Source organism: Typopeltis vanoorti, chromosome 10 (genome assembly GCF_054136105.1).
Source record: "Typopeltis vanoorti isolate ZY-2024b chromosome 10, IOZ_Tvanoo_1.0, whole genome shotgun sequence".
NCBI classification, from domain to species: Eukaryota; Metazoa; Arthropoda; class Arachnida; order Uropygi; family Thelyphonidae; genus Typopeltis; species Typopeltis vanoorti.
In genome coordinates this window covers 80,986,064-81,004,866 of record NC_143558.1, presented here as the reverse complement: position 1 = coordinate 81,004,866, position 18,803 = coordinate 80,986,064, and the positions used below count along the sequence as shown (strand labels likewise).

Genomic DNA, 18,803 nt, shown 5'->3' with positions numbered 1-18,803 from the left:
ATGGCTATCAGTTTAATGTTAGTAAGTATAAAGTTATGCACTTTGGAGTGATTAGAGTTTGAATGGTATATTATATTAGAGGGGTTATGCTACAACAAACTGAAGAGGCAAGGGATCTTGGTGTAGTGGTAAATAAGAATTTAAACTTCAAAAGTCACATAGCAAAAGTTGCAAATACAACTCAAAGGATAATTGCTATGTTGAAGCAAACCTTGACATGTAAGAATAAGAAAGCAATTTTGCCTCCTTATAAAGCTTTGTTAAGACCACAGCTGGATTATTGTGTGCAGATTTGGTATCCCAGGTTCCAAGTGGATAAAGAAGCTGTGGAAAGGGTGCAAAGAAGGGTTACAAAGATTATATCCAGATTATGGGATTCAGATTATGAGGACAGATTTTGAGTATGTGGATTGCAGACTCTGGTTAACAGTAGAAAGAAGGGTGATGTGATCTGAGGTCTATAAACTTTTGAATGGGTGTTATAGCATTTCAAATGATTACATTTTTTGTTATATGGAAGACGGGGAGAGAACACGGGGGCATCCATGGAAGGTAAGTTTGTTCACGGTCAAGAAAGGGGTAAGAGCTAGGTTTTTCTCATAAGTGAGTGGAATAATTTGCTCTTAGGGATACTGAGTGCATCTAGTGTAATTGAATTTAAAGAAAGGTATGATAGCAGGTTTAGGTGATTTATAGCCTCCCTCAATGAGTCCTTTACTCCCTCGAGGTCTCATCATCATCATCAGATTCCTGATATATACTCTCAAGGGGTGTACACGATATTATAGTATTACATGAAAAATTTCATCATTACTAACTTCCTATCTACAATTTTCCTCCAAATCAGTCTCTTACCTGTCAAGACTCTAATATTATCAGATCTTATATTTCTGTCTTCTGAGGCACTTTTTGCTATATCAATCCACCCACATCTTGGTCTTCCTCTGGGTCTTTTTCCTGCCAACCTGGCAGAGAACACTTGTTTTGCTAATCTTTCCTCTACCATTCGGATTCAGTGACCACATACACCACCTGAGATTAGCTCTGCTAATGGATTCCTAGATGTTGACAAAGCCATGATCTTTCCTAATATCCTCATTTTTAATATGATATTGTGAATGATGCCATCTGTTCATGCCCATAATCTTTCTCAGGACTCTCGTATCTGCGATCTCTAGTCCTTGGCCAAGCTCTCAGATCCATAAGTTAAAATTGGTTCGAACACTGTCTTGTATACAGCTAATTTAGTGTTTTGGCTAATTTATCTCTTATTCCATATAAATTTATTCAGTTGACTTCCTACCATACCAGCTTTGTTGATTCTGTTCTCTATTTCCATATTTAATTTACCATCTTCACTAAAAATCATGCCTAAGTAGCTGAAATGTTTTACTTGTTTTATAGGTTCTCCATTCATAATGCAGTTGATAATTTCAATGTTTCTGCCTATTTTCATTGTCTTTGTCTTTTTAATGCTGACCTTCATACCATATCTATTACAACAGTTATTCAATTTAGTCAGGGAATCTTGCAGACTTGTAGCAGATTTATTTGATGTATAGCATCATCCGCATAAAGAAAAGAGCTGACATCAACATCTCCAATTTCGATATCAGGTTTAATACCACTTTCCTTCATAATATGATCCATACAGATAATGAATAACAGAGGGGGATAATGTACATCCTTGTCTGACACCAGATTTAATGTTAAACCATCTTTCTGTACTTCCTTCAATTCTAACTACTGATTTACAACTCAATAAAGACTAAGCATTGCTTGATATAAATGCCGATTAACACTATATAACTGTAGCGTTTTGAATAGCTCCTCTCCTGGTACCATGTCATATGCCTTTTCCAGATCTACAAAACTTAAATACAGATCTCTGCTATATTCCCATGATTTCTCAACTATCTGTCGTAAAGTGAAAATCTGATCCTGACAGCATCTATTTGGCCTGAATCCATCTTGTTCTTCACCAAGCTTCTCTTCCACAACATAGTCCTGGCCTTCTGAACTATGCGGTGCAGCCACTGTAAGACTTTTATTCCTCCATACTTGAGCATTTCTGATCGAATATCATCTACTCCTGCTACCTTTCCACATTTCAGGCTTTTGATGGCTTTTTCTACTTCAAATATGGATATGTATTCCTGACTACATGCCTGCTCAGTATTTTTTACCACTGTGCTGTCATCACTACTTGTTTCATTTGACAATTTTTTGAAATAATTACTCCATACTTCAGTATATCTTTTTTTTTTCTCCTGTTTTCATGTTACCTTTATCATCTCTAATTTCTTTTACAGCACTCTTTCCTCCATTTCTGAGCTTCTTCAACAACCTCTTTTATTTAGCTAGTTTTACACAGAGTTTAGCTTCTTACATTTGTCTCTATATTCTCTAAGAGCACAAGCTGACTTATTTGCCAGGAACTTTTGATATGCTTTCTTCTTTTCCTTCACTTCCTGTGTCCACCATGGAGTTCTGATTTTTCTATCTTTGAAGACAACCTCACCAACATGCCTCTCTGGCTGAATCAATCAGTGTTTTCTTCAGGGCTTGCCACTGAATCTCCAAAGTTTGGTTCCTGTTCTCAAACTCTTTCACTTTTTCTTGAATAATATTTGTATATTTTAGTCTTCAGTTTAGATCTGAGAGCTTCTCAACTTTTATTCGCTTTAAAACTTTCCTACATGTTCTTTTCAATATGAAATTCAATTTTATCCTGCTTAAGACTAAATAGCGATCACTTCCAATTTCAAATCCTCTGTACACTCTGGTGTTCTGCACCATGGAGAAAACATCACTATCAGCAATAACATAGTCAATGAGACTTTTCTTATTCTTTGCTTCTTCTCTCCATGTGAATTTGTGCACATTTTTATGCTGGAACATATTCCATATAAATTTATAAATATATAAATTTAATATTCCATATAAAAAATATTCAAAGACACTGATGCCACAAGACTCAAATGTGTTCTGGGTGTAGAGTAAGTCAAGTCTCAGCTCATCCAAAACACGAAAATTAAACAGCTTTAGAAAACTATAATGTGAGATATAAAAGAAAATTATTGAAAATAGATGACATAAACAAAAGTGACACGGGATACTATGATAGCGTTCTATAATAGCATCCTGTATTATCTCCTCCTTTAGGATACAAAGTAGAAATTTAAATAAGTAAATTATAAATAACAAGAAATTATATTTTTGTTTTTATCCTCTACCCAAGAGTGAGCAAACAAAAGACTGAGTGTGAAATAACTTTAAGTAACTTCTCAACTCAAATTGCCAGGTATCCCATAATGTACAGCAAACTTCCTTTAGGATGTGCACAGCTGCCATGTTTAATTGAAGGTCATTATCACATCCAGTTTTGACCTCTACTAAGGCATTGAGTTTGTTCAAATTCAACCTGGCTACAAAAACTATGAGAAATTAACATAATTTGTTCTCTCTCTCTCTCTCTGTACTTTATGAGAGATCAAAAAAAGAGCTCTGGTTCCATTGCTAAGCAGCAGCAGAACTAAGGCTGTGTTAACCTTTCTTTTAGTTTGATGTAGTTTATAAATAATTTTTTTTTCTTTTTTCACTAGAGGTCATGCAGGTAGAATAACTTGTGATCAATTCATTGCTTCTCTAGCTTACTGTATGTAATGTAACTTAGCTTGTCCTGTATATTTGTATATGCTCCAGATGATGATCTTAATATGAAGATCGAAACGTCGGGATATTAAAAGTTATTTGTAACACAGTTGTAAAGTCCATAATTTCTAAAATGAATAAGGCTGTATTAATTATTAAAAACAACACGTAAGTCCACAGTAATAACTTTAATTAATAAATAAGGTATATATTCGTACTAAAAATAATAGCACATCTTTAGTGTTACAAACAGATAGGAATAGAATACAAGTAATGAATATTCGGTGGATCACCTATTAAAATACAATGTTGTCGCGAGCTAGGAAATGAAAGAAATTAATAAATAATTAATATTTAAGATAATTAGTTTTTTTAATGATTACATAAAATAAAAGTCTCCCAGATCTTCGAGAGAGAGAGAGAGGCAATCATTTCGGTTTAAATTCGGTCGGTGTAAAAAAGCTTCACAACTTTATTTAAAGAGGCGTTCATATTTGAACCTGCATCTATGAAGTAGAATAGCTTTATCCTACTAGATATTATGGGTAGTGGTAATACTGTGTTGTGCTAGACCAGACTTCTGAAGTTTGTTGTAATCAATATAATATTGATGTTCCAAAATAAAGACTTATTGTTACATAGACCATATATTTATAACGTACTTAAGCTCTTACAAATTGCCTACCGGTTTCGCTAGTAACTGACTAGCTTTCTCAAGGCTTGCATAGTACAAAAAAAAAGGTAAATGCAAAAAAGGTTTAAAAAGGTTTAAAAACCTTTGACAATCAAAGGTTTATTCAAGCATTGCCTACAATCAAATTTTTTCGAAGTTAACAACAAGATATACAAACAATTAGAAGGCCTAGCCATGGGCAGCCCTCTGTCGCCACCATGTGCAGACCTTTTCATGGAGAAATTTGAAGATGAAATATTCACGAGCATTACTCCTAAATTTTTTATATGGTGGAGATACGTGGATGACATCTTCATTATATGGAAAGACAACTTAGAAAGCCTACATATGTTTGTTAACAGAATCAATGCACTCCACAATAAAATAAAATTTACTCTAGAAGTAGAAAATAACGAACAGCTACACTTCTTGGACTTACTAGTAAAAAGACAGGGAAACAGTATCAAACTGTCGATTTACAAGAAACCAACGGACACTGGAAGATATCTACATTACTCTTCTAACCATCATAGGTCACAGAAACACAGCATCATCCACATGCTAAGAAATCGAGCTAGAAAATTTATCTCTGATGAGGAAGAAGTTCAAACAGAACTGTCTCAAATAGCTACAACTCTATCACAAAATGGTTATCCTAGACACATCATCATCAACAAATTTCTATACAAAGATAACCAACAAGAAAGAACAGTCGCCCAGCAAATTTCAACAGCAGTCATCCCCTTTATAGGTTCAACTTCCACAAAAATTGCAAAATTGTTAAAGACACATAACATCAGGGTTGTATTTAAACCAACAAATAGCATAAGACAGGTCCTAAGATCTCCTAAAGACAGTGTGCCATTTTATAAATATCCAGGTGTGTATAATATTCCATGCACGTGCAGTCTTTCCTACATTGAACAGACTTCGAGAAGCCTGGAAATAAGACAGAAAGAACATGTAGGCGATGTTAATCACAACAGAACGATCACCTCAGGATTGGCACATCACTTTTCAACTTCGAACCACACTATAGACTGGAATAACAGCTCCATGCCCTATGTAGATGAGGATTACAGACATCGAGTATTTAAAGAAGCGGCAGTTGTACTACGTACAGGAAGTAACCTAAACAGAAATCAAGGGGCCATTCTGAACGATACCTGGAAAAATCTAATTAACTCCCTCAGTTCAACAGAGCTACAGTAAGCAAATAATCATATTACGCGTTTGCATGTAACGCGTGTTCATGATGCTGAGTAGTTATGTCACGCGAACGTGTCACCCTAGCTACCTAACAGGTACTAACGGTTCTTTCTATTTTTAAACCTTTTTTGCATTTACCTTTTTTTGTACTATGCAAGCCTTGAGAAAGCTAGTCAGTTATAGCGAAACCGGTAGGCAATTTGTAAGAGCTTAAGTACGTTATAAATATATGGTCTATGTAACAATGTCTTTATTTTGTAACACTTTATGACCAAAAACACATACAATTTAAATATTGATGTTCTTTAATTCTTTTTTCCACAGAACGGCCAGTTTGTCCAAAATAAGAAACATCACATTCACAAGGAATTTTGTAAACGCCAGCCAAAGACAGAGATGACAGTTTACCTTTTGTAGAAGGCAATAAGGAAGAAATTTTGTTGATAGGAATATAAGTGGGAATCAATTGGTACTTTTTTAAATTTCTACCTGTAGGTTCTGAGATTCCTGGAATGTAGGGGATTGGAACTCTGCGAACTGTTGAAGAAACCTTAGGTATTGAAACATAAGATTCAATTATCTGTTGGATTTGATTAGGGTGGTAATTATTAGATACCATTAACTTTTTAATGATGGAAAGTTCTTGTAAGATTTCTGGAGAAGAGCAAACTTTATGTGCCCTTTATTTTTAATACGAAATATCTACCTTATTTATTAATTAAAGTTATTACTGTGGACTTACGTGTTGTTTTTAATAATTATACTATGCCACAGGTCCCTCTAAAAATAAGGCTGTATTAAGTGATAGGCAGAACCCCCTACCACATTTGAAACCTCAGCTGTACTAAGCAGTAGGCAAAAAGCTACTTTTTAACATCTCAGCAGTACTAAAGCAGTGGTATATAATAAGTGATATTAGCACTAAGCCATACAGTGGTGACCTTTTGTGAAAGGCCAACCAATGTTATATCTCCTCGGCTATACGAAATGACAGGCAAGAATCAAGTGCAATTCCAAACCTTGCCTTTACTTAGCAGTATGTTAGAGCTCATTGTTGTTCAATACCTCAGCTGTACTAGGTTGCAGGCAAGTCCACCACTATTCCAAACCTCAGCTGTAAACACAGCAAAATCTCATAATTCGAAACTTTATGTGTACTACATGAAGATAAGAAGCCGTCACAACCCAAAACCCCGGGTAGTGGCTTCTTGTCTATGGTGATACTGAAAGTTCAATGGTAGATGTCACATTTTTCATATACAAGCAATAAAACGATGCATTACCATATTGTTAAAATAATTTGGATGTGAGACATGGAGATGAATTTTTTGGTGGCTTAGAAAATAAAATATACTTGACAAGGAAGTATATTTCTTATTCTTATACTTTATCCAACAAGAACCCAAACAAAAGTTTGAATTTGAAATAACTTCATGATATTAGGAATGTGCTGCTGTTGATGGACCACTATACAGGATGCTTCAAAAGGGCGTATACAACTTTGCAGGAGAACAGAGAATAACTCAGAAGATGTACAAAAGCTGCATGAGTGAGTGTCATAATGTAGTGAAACATCAATTTTTGGTCACATAACTTTATTGCCAAATGACAACTAGATGGTGTGATACGTCACACCATTTGAAAATAGCGACTTTTGATGGTGTGATGCCAAACCAAAACCAAACCAAAACACGTGTGTTTTGGTTTGAGAAAAAAAAACAGTCTGCAATACAAGTTCAGAGGAATTTTCATGTGCAATACACCAAAGAACCTCCTCGTAGGCACGTGAGCTACATGTGGCACAAGAATTTTGTGGAAAAAGGCTGTTCTGCGTCATCCAAGTTCAATGGGAAAGGTCGTGTGCTGCTGATGTTGTTGTGGAAGAAGTTCAACTAAGTTTACAGAGAAGCCCTGGAAAGACAACCAGACCAAGACAACCAAATTTACCCTCATACAACAATTGAAGAAAGACAAAAAGAAGATATGCCAGAATTTCTGTATGGAAATGATCAGTAGGATAGAACAAAATGAGGAGTTTTTGGACATGATCGTTTTCACTGATAAGTTTTCATGGAGTCAGCAAGTAAACACTCACAACTGCAGAATTTACGGAAGTGAAAATCCATACAACATCATAGAACATGTTTCACGGCACCCCAAAGGCTAACGTTTTTTGCACACGAAGAAAGCATATGGACCCTTATAGAGTCTACTGTTACTAGTGGTGTGTATCTGGACATGCTACAAGGGTATCTAATTGGTATTAGGACAATGACCATGATGGACACTTCTATTTCAGGCAAACAAAGAGCATCACCTCATTATCTGACAGATATAAGGTCGTACCTTGACACCCATTTTCAGGCAGATGAATTGGTAGAGGGAAGCCTGTAGCATAGCCACTGTGTTCCCCCAACCCTAAACCATTCAATTTTTTTCTTGTGGGGCTTTGCAAAAGATTAAGTGTTTGTACCCCCCACTACCAGTGGGGGGTACAAACACTTGATGAAATGATGAGCTGTGTTCCAGAATTACTACCACCACTGATGAAGTTATGCCAGATATGCTCTTCCATGTGTGGCAGGAAATTGATTACAGATGGTACGTCTGAGGAATTACTCAAGGTAGTCATATCTGTTAGATTCATTTTGTCCATTCTTAGGGAAGTTAATTTGAGATTCTGGCTGGAAATTTGGCATTGAAATTCTGAGGAAAATGGGTCGTTTATGCAGTGTAGACAGTAAGTATATCAGTCCCTAGAAACCACCATACGCTTATATCTAGAGCTCTGTAAAAGGAAACTGTCTGTGTCTGTAACCTTCTATTGTCATTCAAAGTTGTATACTCCCCTTTTGAAACACCCTGTATTTGCTATATTTAACTTTATTTTTCCTTCCTAAAAAAAAAAAAAAAAAAAAAAAAACAAGTTAAGCACCATACATATTTGATAAGGTCAAGGACATGAAACAAAATTAAGTGGAAATGCTTTTAAGGCATTTCAAAAAGGATTCAGATAAATGTTTCAAGCAAAGGCAGAAATACTGGAAAGATTCCATTCTTGTGCAGTTACATTAATCAAAGTTTCACTTTTTGATTAATGCTATTGTTTTGAGAAATTAGAGGAATATTGGTGCAAGTAATATATGTGATTGACAAACTTAATTTGATACTGTTTTTAGAATTAATACCTTATTTTGCAGACCAACTTCTCAACTAACTAACTAACCTTGTTTTAGAATTACTGTAAATCTGAAGAATAGGTAAGAAAATCCAGTCAGATGGCAATATTCCTTTATTATTGCTCCTAAGAGATAAATTTTCCACCACATGACATTCTTGTTCAAACTGACACCTGAAATTTAATTAAAAAATTATTAATTTCTTTTACATGCAAAATAATATATGTATTCTGAGGTCAACCTGTGTTGGGTCAGTCACTGCAGTGAGAGAAAATAGATGATTTTGTAAAAGCTTAAAAGAGTATTTGCATTATTCTATGACAGTTTTATTTAATTAGACAAAGTTTTAGAGTTTTGCTTTTTGAAACTCAGATTTCATAGGAGTTTTCTAAACACAGCATGTGTTTTTTTTTTTTTAATTTTTTTATTTAGCCTATGTTATAAACTTTGTACTGATAATAAGACTATTTTATTTCCATTTTAAGTTTTATATCTATATGTTCAATTATTAATTTAAAATTTAATAACATTATTATTAAGAAACAAAACAAAACAACAACAACAACAAAAAAAATACATTAAGATCAATTATCATCATAGTAGGAAATTTAGCATTTTTCATAGTCAAACTTTGAATGCAACAAAACTGCTTTTTTTATTTTTTCACATCTGTCGATATTCTTTTTAATATATATATATATATATATATTAAAAAGAGAGTGATACTCTCCCAACAATGCAACAAACGAAAGAACAGCTTTAAATACAACTACAACGTTTTCATGCTAATTATGTATAGAGACTGTCTAAGTTGTTCATAGTCTTTTAACCATCAGTGTTTAGTGTTTTTTCTTTTTTCAATAATGTCACCTGATGAAGGCTGTTACAGGCCAAAACTAGTAGTGTTTTTATATTAAAACCTTTTTACTTAAATCTCGGTTCTAGTCATTCAATTCTTCATAAAAATATATATGTTAACCGAGTTAATAATCATTCTTTCATATATATATATATATATTAAAAAGTTTTAATTTTAATTACTAAAGTTTGGAAACGCTATGTAGATGATGTCTTCATTATTTGGAGCCTGGAAATGATTCCCTTATGGTTTTCCTCGAACATCTCAATAGCCGACATCATAGTATTAAATTTACTGCCGCAGCTTGAAATGGATAATTCCCTGCCTTTTCTTGATGCAAACTGACCCGCTCTTCTGGTAAACTCAAAATATCGATATATAGAAAGCCCACACATACCAACAGATATCTGCATAGTCAGTCCCATCACTTCCCCTCCTCATAAGCTTGGAATAATTTCCACCTTGGGACATAGAGCCCGTTCTCTTCTGGATGACCCAAATGAACTGCTTACAGAAATAAACCATCTCAAAACTTCTTTCAAAGTTAATGGATATTCCAAGAGAATTATTGAAAGATTCCTTCTTAATTCTCCTAGACATCGTTCAGAAGAAACAAACAGATTCAAAGGCAATATATATATATCTATTCCTTACATAAGTACAATCTCACATAAATTAGCAAAAGTTCTAAGAAAATACAATATCAGAACCTTGTTTGCTCCACTTCCAAAAATCCATTTCTTAATAAGCCACCCAAAACCTTGTCATCATCATCTCAAATACCCTGGTGTATATAAAATATTGTGTGATTGTGATATTCCTTATTTTGGGCAGACAGACAAATCTGTTGAATTGCGTATGGAAGAACACATGAGGGACATTACTTACAAGAGACAGCGAGTCAGTGCATTATCAAGTCACATCCTTTTCTCGGCTAATCCTAAGAAAAGCCAAAGTCACAAAGTCTGCTGGGAAAAATCTACTAACATCTTCCGTTGCAACGATGAACTAGAGAGAAAAATCGTGGAATCTAGAGAAATCATCTTCAATCCTGTTCATCTAAATAATAACTTGAGCTACAACCTCCCAGATAGTCATTCAGCTGTAATCATGTGCTGGCATTCACGAGATGCTACTAGCACGTACTTTCCCAACAATACAACAAATGAAAGAACAGCTTTAAATACAGCCGCAACGATTTAATGTCAATTGTCAATTATGTATAGAGACTCTCTATGATGTTCTTAGTTTATTTAAGCTTCAGTGTTTTAGTGTTTTTTCTTTCTTTTATAATGTCACCTGATGAAGGCTTACAAGCCGAAACTAGTCGTGTTTTTATATTAAAACCTTTTTACTTAAATCTTGGTTCTAGTGATTCAATTTTTTTAAAAAATATGTATGTTAACCGAGTTAATGATCATTCTTTCATATATATATATATATATATATATATTTAAGATACCAAGTAATTTTATATAAACTTGGTTTTTAATTCTATTTACATAATATACCCAAGTTAAAATACTTTCTACATATATATATACAGTAGAACTCGGTTATAAAGAATTCCATGGGACCACATATATTTGTTCGTAATAACCGTTATTCGTTATATCCAAGAAGATCATAATTTGAGTGAATTAAAAATGTTTTCAGATTTTTCTCAGCATATTGGATAACAATAAATACATGTGTGCATACATACATATAAAGAACAAAAACATATTTTTAAAACTTCACATTTTTACATAAAAAATCATCAAGCATGCTTTGCTTTGCACAAGACGCATATTTCATACATTTGAAATTGTTCCTTATACCACTAAGATGCTTGAATGTGTCGTCTGAACTCACAGATCGTGATTCCATAAATCTTGTTAAAATATGTAAAGCACTTTCTGCTTCACACTAGGTAAGGATTTTCTCATCACTGCTATTTTCTTCCTCGGAGTCACTACTACTATTATCTTCTTCTGGTGTATGAGAGATTTGTTTTAAGATGTCAGCATCTGTCAGTATACCCGAAATTGCGACGCCATTATCAATGTCTATAAAATTATCAATCTCTGTGCACGTTTCAAAATTGTTCAAGTTTCGCGCTTTTAACCACACCGATAACGGTAAGTTCTCCTCTTCATCTTCTTCAGATTCACACTCATATTTCTTAAAACAGTTTTGTATCGTAGACGATGACACCAAATTCCAAGCATCACTCATTAAACATATTGCATGAAGTACACTGATCTTCGAGTCGTAAGCATAAGCATTTTCCGTGGATTTTTCTCTGCGTTCTATCATTTCCAATACTAACAGACAACGAAAATGGGGTTTAAAACATCTAATTATGCCTTGATCAAGTGGTTGCAAGACAGATGTCACATTCGGTGGCAAAAAAACAAGTTTTATGTTTGTTAAATTAGCCACCACAGGATGGGCAGGACAGTTGTCTATCAATAACAAAATTTTCCGGTTTTCACTGTGAAGATTTTTATCCCACTTGCGAGTTTCATTTTCGAAAATTGAAGATGTCATCCAGGTCTTCTTATTCGCTGTATAATCAATGGGAAGTTTCTTTATGTTTTTGAAGCATCTAGGCTTTGCCGATTTTCCAATTATAAGAAGCTTTCTTTTATCGCTACCGGTCATGTTCGTACAAACTAAAACTGTAAGTCTATTTTTGATAAGTTTTCCGCCAATGCACTTTTCGTTTTTAAATTGAAAAGTTTTATCGAGCGTTAAATTATAAAAAATCCCTGCTTCGTCTGCATTATAAATGTTGTTGTATCCATACCTTCATTTGATGTCTGGCCATACATTCTAGATCCAGTCAGAAACAACCATACTTTTTTGTCAATGGACAATGCCTCGCCACTTACTTTTGCGTAGACAATATTGTTTCTGTTCTTAAAGCGATCAATCCACCCATTGTTGCATTTAAAATCGCTATAATCAAGTTGAACAGCAAATTTTTTGACTTGAACTTTCAAAATTGGTCCACTAATAGGTTCTTTGCACTTTAAACCATGAAAGAAATGCCTCGTCAACGTCACTATTATTACACTTTTTAAGTTTTTTACACTTCGATAAATTGTTTTCAAAAGTTTTAACAGTCAACTCGCAATTCTTCCAAATTGTTGATATTGTAGATGGGGACAAACCATACTTTTTTGCTACTGTCAGATTTGATTGGCCACTTTCCACCTCCCGTATAATTCCTACTTTTTCGGAACCCGATAAAATTTTCCGTTTGACTCCCAACATTTTTCAACAACCAGAAAATTCGTACATGCGAAATGTCAGTCAGTAAAGGAACGACTAACGTGTATTATTCGTTCATTATTCCTGTGAAACGAATTCGTAATAAACACGAAATACATGCATTAAATCAAATGTAATTCAAATATACCTTCAAAATTATTCGTTATAAACGTGAATTTGCTGTAACCGTGATCGTTATAATCAAGTTCTACTGTATATGTATTGTGTGTGTGTAGAACTTATTAATATTTACTTTTCCTTGCAGACACTCAAATGAAACCTCTTCAAGCACTAATCGCTGGTTTTGCAACTATACAAATCCTTTTCTGTATTTTGGAAATCTGAGATGACCCAATTTCCCAAATCCTTTTGAATCAAGGGTTGTGTCTGTGCATATTTTCACTCTGACCTACTATGACAGAGCATCTAACCTGGAATTGTATGACTTTGACTATCTTGCACTGCAAATTTCTCTGTCCACTCAGTCACATTCATCCACTGTCTCTCCATTGCCATTAACCATTCTGAAATCTTTGATGTTATCTTCCTCAGAGATTTCAATATTTATAATACCAACTGGCTTTCCTCTTCCAATAGTATAAACTAAGCAAGTTGAGATTCTGAAACATTTGTCATCACCAACACAAATTTTTCACATGCCTATCAGAATACCAAATAACCCCCCAACTGCTCTCCTAACATCCTTAAGTACAATGACCCTTTTAAGTACAATGTGATGCTGTATGTCCTATAGGCAATTCAGACAATCTAGAGCTTAACTTTTCTCCCACAGAACAACATTCATAGGGCCACTCTCAATCAAGAGTTGTCTGGCATTATAACAATGCCAAGTGGGATGACCTTTGTAACTTCTAAGTTGCATTTCATTAGTGGGACAATTGTCCATGGTCTTCCAACTCCAACATATGTAATGAATGTATTGCCAGAGCACTCCTTACTGGGATGGAAACATATATTCCCCACTCCACTCTAAATCACCATCCCTAATCTAAATCTTGATTTTACAAAAAGTGTGCCAAGGCTGTACAAATGAAGAATCAAGCATATCATAACTGGCATTCATCAAGAACTCTATCTTCTTTTAGTGCTTATACCAAAGCTTCCAAACAGCTATAGGAAAACTATCACTGCATCCAAAACCTTTTGAAACTGCAAAACCTTCTTTTGCAGTTTCAAAAGGAAATAAAATGCAAGTTTCCTTCTTTTGGTTCTTTTCAAAAGAACCAAAAGAAGGAAACTTACATTTTATCCTAACAGCAGTAAAACCTTCTAGTCTCTTGCTAAAGCAGATGGTTATAACTTCTAACAACTTTTCCACCCCTGTTACACCCAGACAGTTCTTGCATTAAGAAAAAGCCAATCTCCTGGCTTCACACTTTACCTGAAATACATGCATCGTTAATCTTGGAAATTTTCCCTACTGTCTTTTTGTCAGAAAGAGATCTGAAGAATCTTGTCCAAATTAGACATCCAAAAGCCTCCTAGTACAGATGGTGTTCCCCTCTCCTGAAGATATATGTGCTCCAGAGTTGCATCCTGTACTATGTCACCTTTTTATACTCTCTTATTCCACTGGCATCTCTCCTTACAGCCTGGAAAAAGATCCCATTTTCGACTCATTGCCAAGAAGGCTGACAAATCCTTGCCATCAATCAAACTACTGTCCAATCTCTCTCTCTCTCAAATGGAGAGAAAACAATCAACACCAAACTGGTATGTTGCTTAAAGACCCATCTAATGAATAACTGCCAGTATGGATTTTGCCACCACCAATCAACAAGGGACCTACTTACATGTTATTCATCTCTAGATTAATACCAAGTAAAAGTTTGGTGAATCTCAAGGCATTTGACTAGGTCTGGCACAAAAGCCTGTTAAGTTCCCACTTGGCACCTGCTAAATGACTTTTGCAACTAAGTTGTCAACTTTCTGACTAGATACGCTGATGGATGGCTACTTGCCCCCCCTACTCCCTGTTATGCAACTTATGCTGTGGTTCCACAATGCTATGTTCTCTCACCCACTCTCTTTCTTCTGCACATCAATGACCCATTTCAGTTGACCACTAATCCAATACACAGTTTTGCTGATGTAGTACACTACCTCACCTTTTCATTTGACAAACCTTACCCCACAAATCACTACAACTTACAGAGCATTAACCTCCACTACCCTAAATTCTGATCTCCAAGCATTCTTCGATAAGGTCAGATAATCTTATCAATTTCAGCTAGCAAAACACAGTTCTGTTTTATTTTATTTACTCTAGTATTACATTAGACAATACTCAAATTTGCAGACAAGATGAAATTTCTCTTCTTGGCACCATCCTGACATTAAGCCTCTATTGGCATGAACACCTTACAACTATTGTCTCCTCGTCATCCAGAAAATTGGGATTCCTCTTTTGCTCATGGCATTACTTTAACTGCAAATCTGCCCAACTACTGAATATTGCTCTCGCTGGGATGGTGTCTCTAAAAGCTCCCTAAAAATACTTGATTCAGAGTAGAGAATAATTAGGTTGATTAATGACCTATCTCTTACCAATTCACTTCACCTACTTTCAAAGCCATTTGGTTTTATATACCTCCATGGCAATAACAACTGTTCATATGAACTAATATCAATAGTTCCACCATTCTCTACTAAATCCACTGTACAACATGCAGCTTGAACTCAACCCCCCCCCCCACCCCCTCACAGCAACTCCAAACTCATGAAACAAGTTTCACTTCATCTTCTATTCCTTCTAACTCTGGATTCTGGAAGAGTTTCCCCTTCTTTTATGTGTGTTTCCCAAATATAATGCACTATAATGCACAAGTTTTTAAACTGACCATGAACAGGTTTCTCCTTTCCCAACTATTTACCTATTATTTATCTTACCAATCAAAGGTGTAATAGTCAACTCATTTATAGAGAACTTTATCAAAGAGTGTTACTGTAAATTAAAATGCCAAGAAATTATATTCTTTGTGTAATCCTTTTTTCCAAGTGTAAGAAACAATGTTTGCACGTGAAGTATTTTCACAACTGGACTACTTCTATATAGAAGCTAATGACTTCACATCAACTGCTTTAGTATCTCATAATGTAAAGTAGACACCCCTTTAGGGTATATAATGCTATGCATTATGGGAACTCAGCCAGGCCTGACTGACCATAGTTGTGGTTGTAGATGTATGACTTATGTTCCTCCAGGCAGATAGTAGCTGATCTGCCTGTCTGTCCAAAGTATGCCAGTTTACAGGAACAGGGTACTTTATAGACGCTAGGCACTGAGAGAGGAGGGAGCTGATCTTTTGTAGAGCAGATTAGGGTAGCAAGTTTGTGGTGTGGCTTAAATGCTGTGTGTAGGTTGTACTTTTTTAAAATCTTGGCTATTTTTTCAGATGTGCCACGATGTAGGGAAGGTGACAGCATTTCTAAACTCTTTTTGAAGAGAAGACCTGATTATTTTTGTGATGTTGTTATCGCTTGACCACATACACGATTTTACTAATTGTGTATGTGGTCAAGCTCAGTTGAAGGGCGGTTCCACTCAAACAAAGATTGTGGGCTCTCTTGGTAAGAGTTTTAATAATGCCATATTGTTGAGCAGGGTGATGGTGGGAGCGTTTGCAGATGTATGCCTGTGTGCATGGGTTTTCTATATACCATTGGGAAGTTATGTAACTAAGGTGTCTAGAAAGGGTAAGCAATTGTTCTTTTCCTTTTCCATCGTGAACTGGATTCTTGGATATAGGCTGTTGAGGTGACTGAGGAAGGCATCTAATGTGTCTGGGCCATGAGGTCAAATAGAGAACACATCATCTACATATCTTAGCTAAATGGAAGGTTTGAGAGGGGATGAGTCTATTGCTCGTTTTTCAAAATTTTCCATATAAAAATTGGCAAGAGAGAGTGAGAAGAGGAAACCCATGGCGGTTCCTTCTATCTGCTTATAGATTTTGTTCTTCCAAGAAAAATAACCAGAATAGATGGCAAAGGAAAATAGATCTAAGATGTCAGAAGGAAAAACGTTTTTTAAGGGTGTTAAGGTATCAATTAAGGGAATATCGGTAAACAACGAGATGTCAAAGCTTACCAATATGTCCATGTTATTTAAGATTAAATTTTTTATGAGGGTTTTGAAATGGGTAGAGTTTTTTTATATAGGATGTGGAAAGTCCAGTGAGGGGGGGGGGATGTCAGAGTTGGCCAGCTGTTTTGACAGTTTGTAGAAAGGCAAGTTAGTGGCATCTACTATAGTTCTTAGTGGGGAATTGGGTTTGTAGATTTTTGGTAAACCATATATTCGGGGGGGGGGGGGGGGACAGAAAGGGTTGAGTTTTTTCGTGATTTCTGGGGGCAAGGAAGACACTTTTCTAAGTAAGTTTTTTAGTTTTTTAACTTGTGTTTTTGTGCGGTTGTCTTCTAGCGGGGTGTAGGTAGAGCGATCCCAGATGATAATCTCCATTTTTCAATTGTATTCCATGGCATTAAGAACGACTGTGGCATTACTTATCAGCTCTGGTGATAACAATTCTTTTTTTCTTTTCGTAATTCCATGAGCAGTGCATTGGGAGGACGATAAATTATTTTTTGAAGGAGATGACTGGGCGAGGATGTTGGCGAAAAGAAAATTTTCGCCAACATCTGTGAAATTGAGGCCAAGGCTTAGGGCACTGATGGCATTGTCATTGAGCCTTTTGGACGATAAGTTAACTACTGTCTGGAGCAGTTGAAAAAGTCTGAAAAAATATCCAAGATTTTAAAAAAGTACAGCCTACACACAGCATTTAAGCCCCACTGCAAACTTGCTGCCCTAGTCCGCTCTACAAAAGATCAGCTCCCTCCTCTCTCAGTGCCTGGAGTCTATAAAGCACCCTGTTCCTGTAAACTGGCGTACTTTGGACAGACAGGCAGATCAGCTACTATCTGCCCGGAGGAACATAAGTCATACATCTACAACCATGGCTATGGTCAGTCAGGCCTGGCTGACCATGTCTTGGATACAACGCATAGGATCTCATGGAAAAAAACACCATGCTCCACCACAGCAAATTCAAAAGAGAAAGACTATTCTTAGAATCAGTCCTCACAGCACTCGAGCCTCTACAAACAGACAATAGAGAATAGCAAAGGAAACCCTACTAATTATTAAGATTAAGTTTAATTGTAATCAGCAGTTTACTTCAATGTAAAAGCTTCCGTGGACAAATTTTCTGTTAACATAAATTTGAAGACATTGATGTCATTCTGTATTTTTTTTAATGTACTGATTAGTTTGTCCATATAGGAATGTAAATTATTTCTGAATAAACTATTTAAGAACTCATAAAACATAATCAGATAATAAATAAAACACTTTTTTTGAATGTTAGTCGAGTGGGTTTTAATTTATTGTCCTACATGTTTCGCCGATTTTTGCTATCGGAATCTTCAGGGAATACAACTGGTAAGCTATATGAAGGTAACAGACTAGGTTTTAACTGACAGTTCTAATTCATACAAAATTAGTATTGTGTGAAACAATGCGTGTCTCGGGAACATGATTTATTTGTTACGAGTTTACGAATTTATTTGATGTTTAGTGATCTGATTAAAGCTTTCCAAATTTCCGGTAGAATTAGACCTTGATTTTTATTTAGGTTTCCTGTAGAACGGGCGACCGTAGCAGCCTCCTTGAAGGTTCTGGAATGGTAGTTCTCTTCTATATAGGGCACATGATTCTTATCCCACTCAATGAGATGGTTGGTAGAGGCAAAGTGGCAAGAAAGGCCTGAAATATCTTGTCTGTTGTTTCTGACATATCCAACGTGTTCTTTCTGTCTTGTTTCGAAGCTCCTAGAGGTCTGACCAATGTAACTAATACCACAGGAGCAAGGTATATTATATACTCCAGAGTACTTGTAGAATGGATGAGGGTCTTTCGGTGATCTTTGAAATTTTCAAATAGTATTGA

At 35.5% G+C, this 18,803-nt stretch overlaps 1 protein-coding gene across 1 annotated transcript in view; it reads right to left on the bottom strand.

Annotated features, from left to right (window-relative positions):
* The window catches only part of LOC150102538 (RNA polymerase II-associated protein 1), a 754,864-nt gene that overhangs the window by 200,841 nt on the left and 535,220 nt on the right, over positions 1-18,803 (bottom strand). Inside the window, exon 27 of the mRNA XM_090399226.1 lies at positions 8,763-8,888. Coding sequence (XP_090255352.1) covers positions 8,763-8,888 — 126 coding nt within the window. The remainder of the gene's footprint in view (positions 1-8,762; positions 8,889-18,803) is intronic.